General features: G+C 44.6%; 1 protein-coding gene across 11 annotated transcripts in view; it reads left to right on the top strand.

The window, feature by feature from the left end:
- Positions 1–15,568, top strand: part of ARHGAP17 (Rho GTPase activating protein 17) — a 111,177-nt gene that overhangs the window by 71,176 nt on the left and 24,433 nt on the right. For all 11 annotated transcript variants that reach the window (XR_012122255.1, XM_073215386.1, XM_073215391.1 and 8 more), the window contains 6 exons: positions 4,420–4,488; positions 4,648–4,729; positions 9,525–9,652; positions 11,121–11,232; positions 11,771–11,852; positions 14,229–14,309. Coding sequence is in view for 10 of the 11 variants with exons in the window: in XM_073215386.1 (XP_073071487.1) it covers positions 4,420–4,488; positions 4,648–4,729; positions 9,525–9,652; positions 11,121–11,232; positions 11,771–11,852; positions 14,229–14,309 (554 nt within the window). In the remaining variant the exon portion in view is untranslated. The remainder of the gene's footprint in view (positions 1–4,419; positions 4,489–4,647; positions 4,730–9,524; positions 9,653–11,120; positions 11,233–11,770; positions 11,853–14,228; positions 14,310–15,568) is intronic.

Below are 15,568 nucleotides of genomic sequence, written 5' to 3' on the forward strand. Positions count from 1 at the left end.
ACTGAGCCCTTTTTCATTATGTAGTATCCTTCTCTGTCTCTTGTTACTTTCTTTGTTTTGAAGTCTATTTTGTCTGATATTAGTACTGCAACCCCTGCTTTCTTCTCACTGTTGTTTGCCTGAAATATGTTTTTCCATCCCTTGACTTCTAGTCTATTCTTGTCTTTGGGTTTAAGGTGAGTTTCTTGTAAGCAGCATATAGATGGGTCTTGCTTTTTTATCCATTCTATTACTCTGTGTCTTTTGATTGGTGCATTAAGTCCATTTACATTTAGGGTGACTATTGAGAGATATGTACTTATTGCTATTGCAGGCTTTTGATTCATGGTTACCAAAGGTTCAAGGTTAGCTTCTTTAGTATCTTACTGCCTAACTTAGCTCGCTTATTGAGCTGTTATATACACTGTCTGGAGATTCTTTTCTTCTCTCCCTTCTTATTCCTCCTCCTCCATTCTTCATATGTTGTGTGTTTTGTTCTGTGCTCTTTTTAGGAGTGCTCCCATCTAGAGCAGTCCCTGTATGATGCCCTGTAGAGGTGGTTTTTGGGAAGCAAATTTCCTCAGCTTTTGCTTGTCTGGGAATTGCTTAATACCGCCGTCATATTTAAATGATAGTCGTGCTGGATACAGTATCCTTGGTTCAAGGCCCTTGTGTTTCATTGCATTAAGTATATCATGCCATTCTCTTCTGGCCTGTAGGGTTTCTGTCAAGAAGTCTGATGTTAGCCTGATGGTTTTCCTTTATAGGTGACCTTTTTCTCTCTAGCTGCCTTTAAAACTCCTTTTCCTTGATCCTTGCCATTTTAATTACTATGTGTCTTGGTGTTGTCCTCCTTGGATCCTTTCTGTTGGGGGTTCTGTGTAATTCCATGGTTTGTTCGATTATTTCCTCCCCCAGTTTTGGGAAGTTTTCAGCAATTATTTCTTCAAAGAGACTTTCTATCCCTTTTCCTCTTTCTTCTTCTTCTGGTATCCCTATAATACGAATATTATTCCTTTTGGATTGGTCACATAGTTCTCTTAGTGTTGTTTCATTCCTGGAGATCCTTTTATCTCTCTCTATGTCAGCTTCTATACGTTCCTGTTCTCTGGCTTCTATTCCTTCAATGGCCTCTTGCATCTTATCCATTCTGCATATAAATCCTTCCAGGGATTGTTTCACTTCTGTGATCTCCTTCCTGACACCTGTGATCTCCCTCCGGACTTCATCCCACTGCTCTTGCATTTTTCTCTGCATCTCATGCTCTTGCATTTTTCTTTGCATCTCTGTCAGGATGTTCATGATTTTTATTTAGAATTCCTTTTCAGGAGGACTGGTTAGGTCTGTCTCCTTCTCAGGTGTTGTCTCTGTGATCTTTGTCTGCCTGTAGTTTTGCCTTTTCATGGTGATAGAGATAGTTTGCAGAGCTGGTACAAGTGACCGCTGGAAGAGCTTCCCTTCTTGTTGGTTTGTGGCCTTCCTCTCCTGGGAGAATAGTGACCTCTAGTGGCTTGTGCTGCGCAGCTGTGCGCAGACAGGGCTTCTGCTTCCTGCCCGGTTGCTATGGGGTTTATCTCTGCTGTTGCCGTGGGTGTGGCCTGGCTGGGGCTGCTCCTCCAAAATGGTGGAGCCCCGTTGGAGGGGGAGCGGCCGGGATGCTATTTATCTCCGTAAGGGGCCTCTGTGCTCCCTGCTGCCCAGGGGGTTAGAGTGCCCAGAGATCCCCAGATTCCCTGCCTCTGGTCTAAGTGACCTGTCCTGCCCCTTTAAGACTTCCAAAAAGCACTCTCCAAACCAAAACAACAACAGCAACAATGAGAGAGGGAACAGAAAAAAAAAAAAAGGAAAAAACACGCGATTTTTTTTTTGTCCTCAGGCGCCAGTCCCAGGCACCCGCTCACTGGTCCTGCTGCCCAGCCTCCCTAGCACCAGGGTCCCTGTCCCTTCAAGACTTCCTAAAAGCACCTGCCCACCAGTCCCGCAGGGAAAAACGCGTGATATTCTTTGTCCTCAGGCGCCGGTCCCAGGCACCCGCTCACCAGTCCCGCCGCCCTGCCTCCCTTGCAACGGGGTCCCTGTCCCTTTAAGGCTTCCAAAAAGCACTCGCCAAAAAGAGAAAAGAAAGGGGGAAAAACGCGCGATTTCCTCCGTCCTCAGGTGCCGGTCTCAGGCATCCGCCCACCGGTCCCGCAGGGAAAAACGCACGATATTCTTTGTCCTCAGGCGCCGGTCCCAGGCACCCGCTCACCAGTCCCGCCGCCCTGCCTCCCTTGCAACGGGGTCCCTGTCCCTTTAAGGCTTCCAAAAAGCACTCGCCAAAAAGAGAAAAGAAAGGGGGAAAAACACGCGATTTCCTCCGTCCTCAGGTGCCGGTCTCAGGCACCCGCCCTCTGGTCCCGCAGGGAAAAACGCACGATATTCTTTGTCCTCAGGCGCCGGTCCCAGGCACCCACTCACCGGTCCTGCTGCTCTGCATCCCTAGCACCAGGGTCCCTGTCCCTTTAAGGCTTCCAAAAAGAGAAAAGAAAGGGGGAAAAACGCGCGATTTCCTCCATCTCAGGCGCTGGTCTCAGGCACCCGCCCTCCGGTCCCGCAGGGAAAACGTGGGATATTCTTTGTCCTCAGGCGCCAGTCCCAGCCACCCGCTCACCAGTCCTGCTGCTCTGCCTCCCTAGCACCAGGGTCCCTGTCCCTTTAAGGCTTCCAAAAAGCACTCGCCAAAAAGAGAAAAAAAAAGGGGAAAAACGTGCGATTTCCTCCGTCCTCAGGCGCCGGTCTCAGGCACCCGCCCACCGGTCCCGTAGGGAAAAATGCACGATATTCTTTGTCCTCAGGCGCCGGTCCCAGGCACCCGCTCACCAGTTCTGCCACCCTGCCTCCCTAGCAACGGGGTCCCTGTCCCTTTAAGGCTTCCAAAAAGCACTCACCAAAAAAAAAAACCACTCCAGTTTCTTTCTACCCGCCGGGAGCCGGGGGGTGGGGTGCTCAGGTCCCGCCGTGCCGGGGCTTGTATCTTACCCCCTTCACAATGCGCTGGGTTCTTGCAGGTGTGGATGTGGTCTGGATGTTGTCCTGTGTCCTCTGGTCTCTGTTTTAGGAAGATTTTTCTTTGTTATATTTTCATAGCTCTATGTGTTTTTGGGACAAGATTTCCAGTGCTCTACTCACACTGCCATCCTGGCTCTGCCCCCCAGTTGGAGCCATTTTTAACTAAACTTTCTCAGTTTGAGGATTCCTGACATAGACTAATAAACTCAGATGTCAAACCTTCATGAAAGCAGGTCTATGTTTGTGAAGTCTCGGGGAAATGTTTTGTTCTTTCCCAGACCCAGAGCCCAGTGCAGAACAGACATACTCTCGATTATTTCCATGTGCTGCTGAGCAAATGTTCTCTAACCCACCCTTTCATTGAGGGTGTACTAAGTATCTGTGGAACCGTAGCTTTCTGTGTGTTGTGTGTGTCCCTGCCTTGGGTACAGTTCCTCATCTCACCAGCCTGAGGCTTTGCAGTCTGTCCCCTCGTCCCATGTGACTGCCAGACTGGGACACCTTGGCAACTGAGATCAGCAGACTCACCGCAGGCCACACCCAACTTCTGCTTATGCCTGGCTTTTTCTTTCCCTTCTCTTCTCTCTTTGTCTTTCTTTATCCTCCTCTTTTTCTTTCTCTTCTTTCCCTCTCTCTTCTCTCTATTTTGGGGGGTGAGGGTGAGACTCCATGAGTTTACTTGGTTACTTTCCCTGTTATTCTAAAAGGTTGTTTGTTACTCCTAATTAGCATTTCCAGGTTTGTTCATAAATGAGAGGGCCTTTGTGTTAATTTGAACACCTTGATGCTGAAAACAAGGCAGTTCATTAAAATATATATATATATATATATATATATATATTCTCATGTATATATGCAAATTGAAAATGTGTCCAATTGCCTAATCTATCACTTTAAAATGAATTATTTAATTTTTATGTAATTCATTTCAATTAGTTCAAATATCAAAAGTATAAAGCAATGTAAGTGAAGTCTTTCTTCCACCCCTGTCCTCCTCCTGCCTTATTTCCTCACTGCCAGCAGGTAATCACCATTCCTAATTTCTTGTTTTTTCTTCAAGAGATGATTTTTTACAAATATGGCAATAAAAAATGTGACTTTTTTCCTTTCCATTTTTACCTAGATGGTAACATTACTGTAAATAGAGCTCTGTACTTCACTTGTTCACAAGGTTTGTTAGCACTGTATCTTGGAGATCTTTCCACGTTGTTCCATAAGCTCCTGTTCTTTCTGATGTCCTAGTGTATGGCTGTGTACCCAGTTGGTGGACATTCAGCCTGGGGCTGTTTCCACCACATTTTGTCCTAGGAGCTCATGGAGACTAATTCCCCGGTGCCATTTTCTTTCACCTCTTCTTTCTTCAGTGACAAACCTTCTTTTCCACTTACCCAGGATCAACTTGCAGCAGATATGTACAACTTCATGGCCAAAGAAGGGGAGTACGGCAAATTCTTTGTTACGGTAAGCACTTTGCCTTGACAAAATATTAAAACATTGTAAAAAGTTGAGTCATTTCAGCTTTTTTGCAAAATATTTCATTTTTGGTTTTGCTCAGCCATTGTGTGTGTGTCCATCCAATGCTAACGTTACTTTTGTTTTTGAATGTGGGTCTGTTCTCAGTTATTAGAAGCCCAAGCAGATTACCATAGAAAGGCATTAGCAGTCTTAGAAAAGGCCCTTCCCGAAATGCGAGCCCATCAAGGTAATGTAACCTGCGTGCTGGCTGATGCCTCTCCTTGCCGTCTGCCACCTCTCCCTCTGTTCTTCACCCTGACTCCTTTGCATGCATTTCCTTTGGATAAAGCTGTCTCTGCCTAGGAGAGTACTATTTCCCAGCATAATTTCATCTCTCCTGGCTGCATTCTCTATAATTTCTTCCAAATGCAAATTAACATACTAATGGAATGTATGCAGTTCTTCTGAAATCTTCAGTTGAAGAGAAAGCTGGACCCTTCAGGAGAGTGCCTGTATGTTTTTCTGTCTTCTAAATAGGCGCAAAACTCTAACCTCTAGTTATCCTATTCCAAATCAGTTATTTGTTTCACAGGGCTTAATTCTGGCCCTTTGACTCCAAGAGCATATATTCTAGGGAAAATATTTTGGAGTTTCCAGAAGAAATTTTAGAGGCCCAGTTCTTGATCCCCCATCATCAGGCACTGAATCGTAAGCCCATGACCACTTCTTTCAGGCCTCTTCCTTGTCTTGTATACAAGGCTCTTACTCTTACCAGCATTCATATTTTGCCTGCCATCCTCAAACACACTGCAGTTTGACTCACCAGTCATGAGTGAACTGAATTTTCCCTGGATGTTTAGTTTTAAGTGAACACTAAAAGCTTTGATTCTCATTTGCTCTGATTTGCCATCAGAGCATCTGCCAACAGGGATCATAAACAGAGGCAGAAAATTGCTCCGTCTTCTTTAGGCCTATTACACTATTTTGCTTGTGGTTCAGACCCAACATTTGGAGCTCAGGTTCCCCCTGCAGAACCATTGGTCTTGAAGAGGATCAAGCCAGGTGCTGAGTGGGGTGACTCTGATTGTGACAGAGCGTGAGCAAGTGTGTGTTGTTGGGGGCGGAGGGTGGGGGGCAGGCTCATGGATGTGCACGCACACCGGCACCCTCAAGAATGCCTCTTCTCCCCTCAGCTTAAGAAGGTCTTGATAGGTTCTGGCTTTGCCTCAAAGATTCTGGATAACAGAATTAGAAAATTCAGTATCTTGACTGATCACATAGCCAGATGTTCAGTATTGCGAGTGCCCTGTGTCTGATTTACTCAGCGACTCCTTGTAGGATGAGCTGCCCTTGCTTTCTTTTCCTAAGTGATCCAGTTTCCTGGCTTGTCAATGACGAGGTTGAGTCACCATGCAGAGGAATAAAGCTGCTGGAGAACATTCAGTCCTGCAAGAGGCAGACTCATGCTGGGCAAGTTCAGAGCATTGAGAGCATGCATTCATGGGATACCTACTGCGTGCTGGGCCCTGCCTAGAACCAAATAGTAAACATCATCATCTTAGCCTTTAAGTGGCTTAAAGTCTTAAAGAGGTGTTTCAGAGGTGAAAGAGGTGACTAACAAGCATGAAAGAAAGACTGGATTTTGTTAGCAGTCCTTTTTCTTTTTTTAACTCTCATTCTATTCTCTTCCCAAGGCTGTTGATATATTTCCCTAGAGAAATATATCAGAAAGTTATGAGGAACTGGAAGGGGGCAGGGAAGAGGTCTAGGATGGAACAAGGAAAGCTGGTGCTTGGGGAGGAAATCCAGTGAAGAAAATATGATGCATCTCTCTTTCTAAGGCAGCTGCCCTCACCTGAGCCTTGAAATTCAACCCTGTCCACCTCTGCCTGTCCTTATGTCTGCCTCTCATCTTGGTGCTGTCTTCCTCTTCCTTTTCATTCTCTGTTCTCAGAAGACTCAGAGGGTTGTTACGATTTTAAAAAATTAAACACACGTGACCCCTCTGCCTCCTGTGCCCTTGCACACCCTGAACTCATACTCATGGCCAGCTGGTTACCTGCCTGTGGTCAGCATGGTGTCCCATTTAATCTCCTCCTCTATTTTTCTGGTAGGCTCTTTGAATGACTCATTTCCCATCGCACTTCACAGTCTGGCTTCTAGTTCCAATCACTGCTATTAAAAATAAAAAATATTCCAATTTCTAGTGGACCGACGGCCTCTTAATTGTCGCATCTTGGCATTTGACATGCCTTGGGGCATCTCTTCCTTGTTTAAATTTTTGCCCTCATATCACTTGATTGTTTCCTTTCATTGTTAGGGCTGTGTTTTCTCCATTTTTGTTCCCACCCCAAGAGTCAGCCTTTCTGAGGTCCAGCCCTTGCTCCTGTGTTTTCCCCCCGCTTGTCTCCACTTTCTGCCTGAACCCCTCATTTGACAGCCTCAGTCTCCCCTGTGCCTCAGTCCTGGCGTCCTCCTCTGTGTCAGTTCCCTCTGAGGACTGGCTGTCACCTGAAACCCACTGCATCTCAGAAGGCAAGCTGAGCTTCCCCTGCACCAGCTGGCCTCGCCTCCCAGGTACATTTTCCTCCAGACCATCCGGGTTTGAGACCTCGGAGCTGTCTTCTTCCCTTCTCACGCTCTGTCACCAGGTCTGCCCATTATACCCGCTGCTGTGCCTTCCTCTAGCTTCCTGCTGTCGCGGTCCACCCCATGTCCTCACCACCTTTTGCCCCAGCTGTGGAGTAAACTGTGAATTCTGACACTCAGGGTCCCCGACTCTTCTCAGCCTCAGTCTTCCTGGTGTGTTTCACTCCTGTCTGTCCTCTAAGAACCCTTCAAGCCCCTCTCTTGAGAAGCCTTCTCTGTCAACTGAAGTTGACAGTGAACACTTTGCCTCTTGAACTGCTCTAGCATTTATGGTCTACACCAGAAGTCGCAAACAGCCATGTCTCATTTAAAAAAATCTTTTTAACCAGCTTAAAAACCAGACTCTTTGACATAGCAGTCCTGATTTCTGGCTTTTCCTGAAAGTTCAGAAAGCCTGGTGGCACCAGACCTGCCTCCCCCATGGCAGCAGTGGTCTGGTGCTGAGGAGCAGCTGCTGCCCATAGTGGGCCACATGCCCCCTTGGCTGGTGAGCGCCTGAGGAGCCTGTCTGGCCCCTGTGGACAATGGCATTTGCGACCCTTGTCTACACCATTTTTTGCTCTGACTTAGCAAACATGTCCTGTCTTGTTAATTACTGTCGTGTTTACATGTATGTCTGTATTTTCCTCACGATTAGATTGCTCTCACCCCGAGAGTGGGGCGTCTGTGTGCCTCTGGGTACCCGCCGCAGTGCCTGGCACCTAGTAGGTCTGTTGTTTGAGAGGCCAGCACCTTGGGTGGAGTCTGCCTCGGCAGTTGTCTCTGGGTCAGTGGTTCTCCCATTTGCCCTCTGCCCACGTGACACTGAGGCAGGGGGTGGGGGGCACACCATTCAGTGTGTACTGGAAAGTTCAGCGGGGGTTTGGATCCCGCCTGACTCTCAGCACCAGGAATGTGGTGGAGGTGATGGCAGGTGCGTGTGCAGAACTCCCCTGGGTGACTGATGTATCCCCGTGGGAAGGGTCATGTGGCCATTGTCTGCCTCTTTTCAGAATCATTCTTTAGATAAAAGGGACAGAGTATTCAAGGTAAGATTTGGCCTCTGAGAGGACCTCTGCAGAGCTCTGTCTTCCGAGAAGGGCAAAATCCCCAGAGGTATTTTCTATTAGGAATTACACTGGCCAGGGGCCTGGCCAAGGTGAGGAGGGCGCCTGACAGTTCTGAGAGTGGCCTGCTCCTTGCTTTCATCCACCACCTCACTTTCCCTCACCCCTTCCTTCAGCCTCTACCCACTTGCTCTTTCCATCCATTGGTAACTTTCACAGGCTCTCAGGATGTGGGTTTGTGGGACTTGACATCCCTACCCTTCGTGCAGATCAAGTGATGGCCCTGTTCCTGCTCTGACCAGGGGAGTGTGTAAAAGGACACACTAGAGTATCACCTGCTCAGAATCCAAGATTTAAACAGCAAAGCTGCTAAAGAACAGCTGTGTGTGAATGGTGCTGAGAAGGATGTGACACCCTGCCTGTCTCTGGGGAAAAATTAAGTGTTCCTCAGTGGAGCATTTTTCAACCAATTAGTTTTCCCTCTTTAGCTTTGTGTGCTTCTCGATCTCTGCAGCTCCCACAGGCAGGCCAAACCCAACCCAAATACTCCTTATTTTAATTTAATGCATCCATTGTCCAAATTCCTGTTTCTGTTTTACTGCTTCACTGTTGTATTTCTGCTGAGCTGCCTCAAATCCTTTGTGGAATGAAGCAGAGTGAGTATATGACCCAAAAAATAATATAAAATATTGCTTTACTGCTGTCAGCACAGCCTTCCCCTATGCTGCTATGGGACCACAGATACTGCATTCTTTCCTACTCAGCATTTTCTTGACTTGTTTGGGGGTACATATACAGATTTGGAAGCACTGCGTGTCACAGAGATGTTGCATTTAATAAGTTCACATTGACCATCTCCAGTCTTGTATGACGATACTTGGCTTATGTTTAAGATTTTAAGGAATTTTTTCCTTTTTTCACACTGAAGGAGTCTATTTCTTGTCCTCTAGGTGGGAGGCCAGTGCTGCTCTGCTAGCTAGAATAATTTCAGTGAAAACACTGCACTCATGAATCCTTGGTTTTAGTGTGAAGCAACCCTCCTGTCCTTGGTAATGAGGGCGGGATGCTGGGGGCAGGAGTGTCATTGCAACATCTAGGGGCAACTCACCTTGGGTGCCACATAGGCATGAACATGGCTTCTGTGCTGCGAGTAACCTCCTAGCTTCGCATATATTTTTGCTCTGTTAAATGGTAAATAACAAAAGCAAATCAAACAGATGTTTTCCCTTTTTCCAAAGCTTCAACTCTACCAGCCTGCTAAAAAAATTCCTTGTGGTAGTTTGGGGAGAAAATAACCGTGATGCCATGAGGTTGTTGGGTGTCTTACTGAGTGGCTTGCTGCTCTAGATAAGTGGGCGGAAAAGCCAGCCTTCGGGACTCCTTTGGAAGAACACCTGAAGCGGAGTGGGCGTGAGATTGCACTTCCCATTGAAGCCTGTGTCATGCTGCTGCTGGGGACAGGCATGAAGGAGGAGGTGAGGGGGCCTTAGGGTCCTGCATGCCAAGTCTCCGTGCCCACAGCACCCTTCTTTCTCACATAGCCACTGTTGGAACCGTGAAGTCCAGTGGCTTTCGAACTTCTGTTACTGTGACCCACATTTTAAAGTTTAACTGAGACCCTATACATTACATCTAGTGTAGGCGCACCGTAAGTGAAACAGGCTTCATGGAATAATATTTCCCTTCCCTACTGAGAGCACACTTGGACTTTTTTGTGTGTCATATGATCGTTTCATTGTAGACTCTGGTTGTGACACATGAAAATGAATTTTATGATGCACTAATGGACCAGAGCTTCTGTGAACTTTAGTTTTTTATAGCAAGAATCTTACGTTTTTGTAGTACTGTGCAATTTTGAGGGGGCATTTACATACTTTATTGTATGGAATCTTTACCCAAGAAACACCTGTGCACCAAGCCCGCCAGGTCTCATTTCTCCTGTGTAGACAAGGAGTGCAGCGCAGAGTTCACACTGGGGTGGAGCCAGAAGCAAAACACAAGTCTTTTTGATCCTTTTAAAAACCTTTCACTGAAGCAGAATTTACACACAGAAAAGTGTACGTATCATAAGTGAACAGCTTGGTAAATTTTCACGAACTGAGCTGGCCTGTGATCATCACCCAGATAACCCAGAAGCCCTCCCGTGTTTACTTCCAGTTACTTCTCCCCACCCCCACGATGTGACCCCAGCTTCTGCTAGCCTAGATCAGCACTCTCATCCAGGGCCAATTTTTTCCCCTTCAGGAGACCTTTAAAGTCTGGAGACATTTTTGATTGTCACAACTTGGGGTGGGGGTGGGATGCGCAGGGAGGAGTTGCTACTGGCATCTGGCGGGTAGAGACCAGGGCTTCTGGTCAACATCCTGCAGTACCGAGGATGGCCCCTGGAACAAGAAATACCTGGCCCAAATGCCAGCACTGCTGAGGCTGGGAAGCCCTGTCTAGATTAATTTTCCTTAAAACCCAAGTCTTATAACTCCTAGTCCAGGGTCTTCAAAGTCCTGCCTCTTGGTTGAGCCTTCATGTGTTTTCTGTCCTTTTTCTAAGTAACATTTAACATTCAGGGCAGTGAAAGTGACCCATAACCTCATCTGGCAATTGTTCCTGAGATGTCAATTTAAAAAATATATATTCCTAAGTTTAAAAAAATCTATAATAATTAACCTTGTATAAGTATAAAATACAGCTTCTAAGTAGACTTCTAAGGGGCATGGATATTTTTGCAATGGGGCTTGGACGATTCATTAAATGCTGGCCAGCCTGTCACTCTGCCCCTGCCTTGTCCCAGCCCTCTGCAGCCCTGCAGGGCAGCCCACGTTGCTGTGCTCCGAGACAAGGTGTGCTGGAGTCGGTGCAGGGCAGAGGGCTCTTCCACCACATACGGACACTCAGTGTATAGCTCACACCTTGAGCTTGATACTAATGGCTTTTCATTGTCTTTAGGGGCTTTTCCGAATTGGGGCTGGGGCCTCCAAGCTAAAGAAACTGAAAGCTGCGTTAGACTGTTCTACTTCTCACCTGGATGAGTTCTGTTCAGACCCCCACGCTGTAGCGGGTAAGCTCCAAGGGGTCCCCCTCCTAGGGGTGGGGAAGTCTTATCTCAGACAGCTCAGCAGTTAAAAGTCCAACTCTCCTTTCAGGTTTAAGTGACAAAACTGAAATGACAAAAATAAAACTGTAAAAGGGTGTACACACACACACACACACACACACACATCTCTTCTATTCCTGTTTTTTTCCTTCTGATTACTGAGTAAAAAATGTAGTTTATGATCCAAGTATTTGGAGACCTGCTTATATTTTCTTCCCTTTTCACCTTCAAAACCTCGATCTGCCTGGGGAAATGACATCTATTAAGAAGATGATTTTGAAGCTAATTTTATTTTCTGTTGATCTCTCAATATATATATCTTGCAAGAGACAGCATTTGTTTTAGGAGCATTTCATTCCCTAGCCACTCTTGCCAATTCATAGTTTGTTCTCTATATCTTGGAAGATTGTGTCTGAGATAATTTCAATTTGCAAAATAATATGTCCCGAAATTCCCAGTCTTACCACTTATCAGACTTAAAAGAGAGTGTTAATAATTTCAGGTGCTTTAAAGTCCTATTTACGGGAACTGCCTGAACCCCTGATGACTTTTAATCTGTATGAAGAATGGACACAAGTTGCAAGGTAGGTTTAAGCACTGAGTTTTAAGAGTTAAAGGAAATGATATAACATTGTTTTCCATTTGTAAATCATCTTACTTTTGGGGATCATAAAAAAACACACAAATAGCATATGTGTTAAGTAACATGTACCTGAGTTCTTAAGTTCAGGGTAAAAATATTGAGTATTAATATTAGAGAGGGAAGGTCACCACTTACACATTGGCTTCAGTTTGTGTGATTATGTGGCTGGAGACATTAAGTGGTACCTGCATTAATGGACTGCCTCATTAGAAACCCCTTTTATGTTGAAGAAAGCCCCATGACTGGGGATAGGTGTCATCCTGGCCCATGGCAGTGTGTTCTTGTTGAGCTGTGTGGAAACTCATCTGGGCAGTGATAGAATGTTGATGTTGTTAGTAATAATGGTTAATGCTTACTGAGCATTTACTGTGTACTAAGTACTGTACTAATCTTCATACCCATTTTCTGCTGTAATCATAATTGGTGACTTAAAAGGCAGATGTTGTTATCCTCACTTCACAAATGAGGAAACTGAGGCTTGAGGAGGAGCAGGGTCAGAGTAATAGCAAGTAATTGGCAGAGTTGGAATTCAGACCCTGACCCATCTGACCCAAAGATGGTGCTTCTGTTCTTTATCCCTTACCCTCCCTCCCCACTTCGGTCTGTCTAGGAGTAGTTGGTTTTAAGCAGGGGAGCCTTGTTCAAATAGTTCTAGAGGCTTTTCTTTGGCCAGCCGGCCTGTCCTCCTTGTCCCTCATGGTTCTGACTCACTCATCTCCCCTCCCCTCCTACCTTGTCCTCCATCTCCAGACACTGTCACCTGGGTGACATAGGCCATGATTAAAAGAAGCCATTTGCTCTGATCAGTTGTGTAGTTTACCCTTGAACAACACAGGTTGGATCTGTGCAGGATTCATTTACATGTGGATTTCTTTCAATAAATATATTGGGAAAATTCTTGAAGATTGCTAACAATTTAAGAAAAAACATTTTCTTCTAGCTTATTTTATTGTAAGAATATAGTATATGATATGTATAACATATAAGATATGTGTCAGTCAGAATTGTTTATCAGGCTGGCTCATCAGGCTGGTCATCAGGCTATTAGCAGTTAATTTTGGAGGGAGTTTTGAGTTATGCACGGATTCTCAGCTTTACCCCTTGTCATACTCAAGAGAATATTAATAATTTCAACTGCGTGGGGGGCCAGTGTCCCTAACCCCTGCATTGTTAAAGGGTCAACTGTACTTCAGTGGGATGATCCATCTCTTGTCACTTTAACTAGGCATTTGCGTTTGAGCTTTTCCTCTGTGGCTGTGGAATGAGAGACTTTGTCCCTGGTAGATGGTGAGGTTTTTAAAGTGAGAGTAAGTTCTCAGTCATGGTCATAGCCTGGGAACCTACTGCAGGGCCCAGCCTGCTGTAAGTATCCATGTTCATGAGGCTTAATCAATGGAACCCCACAATCAGGGCCGGGTAGGCAAGAGTTCTGGGATCGCTTTTTCTTGGGTAGTTTTCTCTACTCCTTTTACACCTGGACTCTTCTCTCTGTTCTGAGACTCCCAGACTTGTTCCTGTAAGGGAATAAACTTTTAAAAGCAGTTATTTGTCTACTGGTATATTGATTTGATTCTATACTTGAGAAATGTCCACATGGGCCACCATACCATCCTGGTGACACATCAACAGGCCTCTAGGGTATAATTGTGTTTTAACTCCTACCTGTAATACTCAGGAATGGCTCAGTTATGGAGGATGTTTTATTGAGACATTGTGTAGGCAACTCCCAGCAGTCTTTACTACTGGTGGTGGGCGGGCTTGTCTTCCTTTTCTGTGTCTGTGAAAGTATCCACATTGAAACTATAGCAGGATAGCTTGTCTATTTGCTCCCCAGAAGAAAAGGGATGCTTCTGGGCCTGGAGCGTTTGAGCATTACTGAGCGCAGGGAAAACCCGGGGCTCTGGGGCTTAGGAGCTTAGTGGCTGGGCCGCACTTGGGACGAGAGATCTGGGCTTCACCAAGCTGTACCTGAATATGCTCATTTCCTAGACAGATCACCAGCGGTATCTTGTCTTCTGTGTGCCAAGCGTTGGTCTGGGTGGTTCCATGTGGTTATGTCCCAAACCCTCACAGTCACTTGGTGGAATGAACATTCTTGCCCCCAGTTGGGTGCATTAGGAGAGTGAGTCTTGGTGAGGTTCACTAACTGTTCATGGTTCGTTGTTGTTTGACTCCAAATGTGCGTATTTCCAAAATCTGTGCTTTTTTCCAACTGTGATTTCTCTCTTAATGAAGGCATTGTTAATGTAGCATACTAACACAGGTATTACTAATAATGTGTTTTAATAAATGGCTATGAATAATTTTCTTTTATTAGTGTGCAGGATCAAGACAAAAAACTTCAAGATTTATGGAGAACGTGTCAGAAGTTGCCACCACAAAATTTTGTTAACTTTAGGTATGTATGATTGGCATTCTAAGTCACCAAGCTGCAGTGATTCTGGAATGAAGAAAGATTTAATTTGCAGCAGGAAGGCCATTTAATTTAGGCGTGCTTGGCACATTAAAAAAATGCTGTGGAGAGTAACTTGGGTTTGCTGGGAATGGAATTGATGTGTATTATTGTGTTGCATCTGAAGCATAGCATCGTGTCTGGCATTAATAGGTAAGTTACCTGGATCGTTTTACCACTGCAGCTATTGGGAAAAAATTAAAGTGACAAGTTTGGTTGACTTTGTTGGATTTGGAGTCTAAATTGTCCATTATGTAAAAAGCAAATATTAATCAATACTTGTACTTTCTGTACTATCTTTCATGTATGGCACATAATTTAAATAGAACATAAATCATCCTACTAAACAAATTTTCAAGTAATGGAGATTACATATTACTTTATGGAATAACTATGTTTTTAAGAAAACTTAACTTTGGAGTAAATTTCTAGAATTCGATCTCTGTCTTCCCTTTGACTGAAAATGTAACTTTGAAGAAGCATAGGGAGAGGACTTGGTCCAAAACAACAGGTACTTTTCTGGTAAAATTACTTGCATGTTACTAGAACTTCAATTTCAGTCTTAGGTTCTCTTACTAAGTTAAATACTTGTATGTTAATACTTATAATATCCCTTATTGATTCATTTAACATACCCATCTTGAGTTGCAGATGCTTTTACTGTATTCAATGGAAACCAAACTACAGTTCTTGGTACTTTGAGTTTTAGCATTTTATTTTGTTTATTTTTGCTCTTTTTAAGTTTTACTGATTGTTTTTTTAAATAGTGAATACATTGCCATCGTTCAAAATTCAGAAGGTGTACAGTGAAAGTTCCTGTCCTCTTCCTATGCCCCAACTAACTATCTCTTCTCCTGAGACACAGCCAGTGTTTTCCATTTCTTGTATATTCTTTCAGCAGGAGTTGATGCATACACTATCAAATGTACATACACTTTGTATATACATACAGTTCTCTCTCACACATCTCAAATGGTAGTTTAGATTGTGTACATCATTCTCCTCCTTGCCTTCTTTGCTTACTATACATCCTGAAAATGTTTCCATATCATTCCATTTAATACATAATAATTTTTATGGTTGTATGGTACTCCACTGTAAGGATATATTCTGACTTCTTTAATCAACCCTTATTGATAGATAGATGGGTTCTTAATTTTTTACTTTTATAGTGCTACACTTGTACATAAGAGAGTAATATCTAA

This window comes from Manis javanica, chromosome 10 (assembly GCF_040802235.1).
Source record: "Manis javanica isolate MJ-LG chromosome 10, MJ_LKY, whole genome shotgun sequence".
Taxonomy (NCBI): Eukaryota; Metazoa; Chordata; class Mammalia; order Pholidota; family Manidae; genus Manis; species Manis javanica.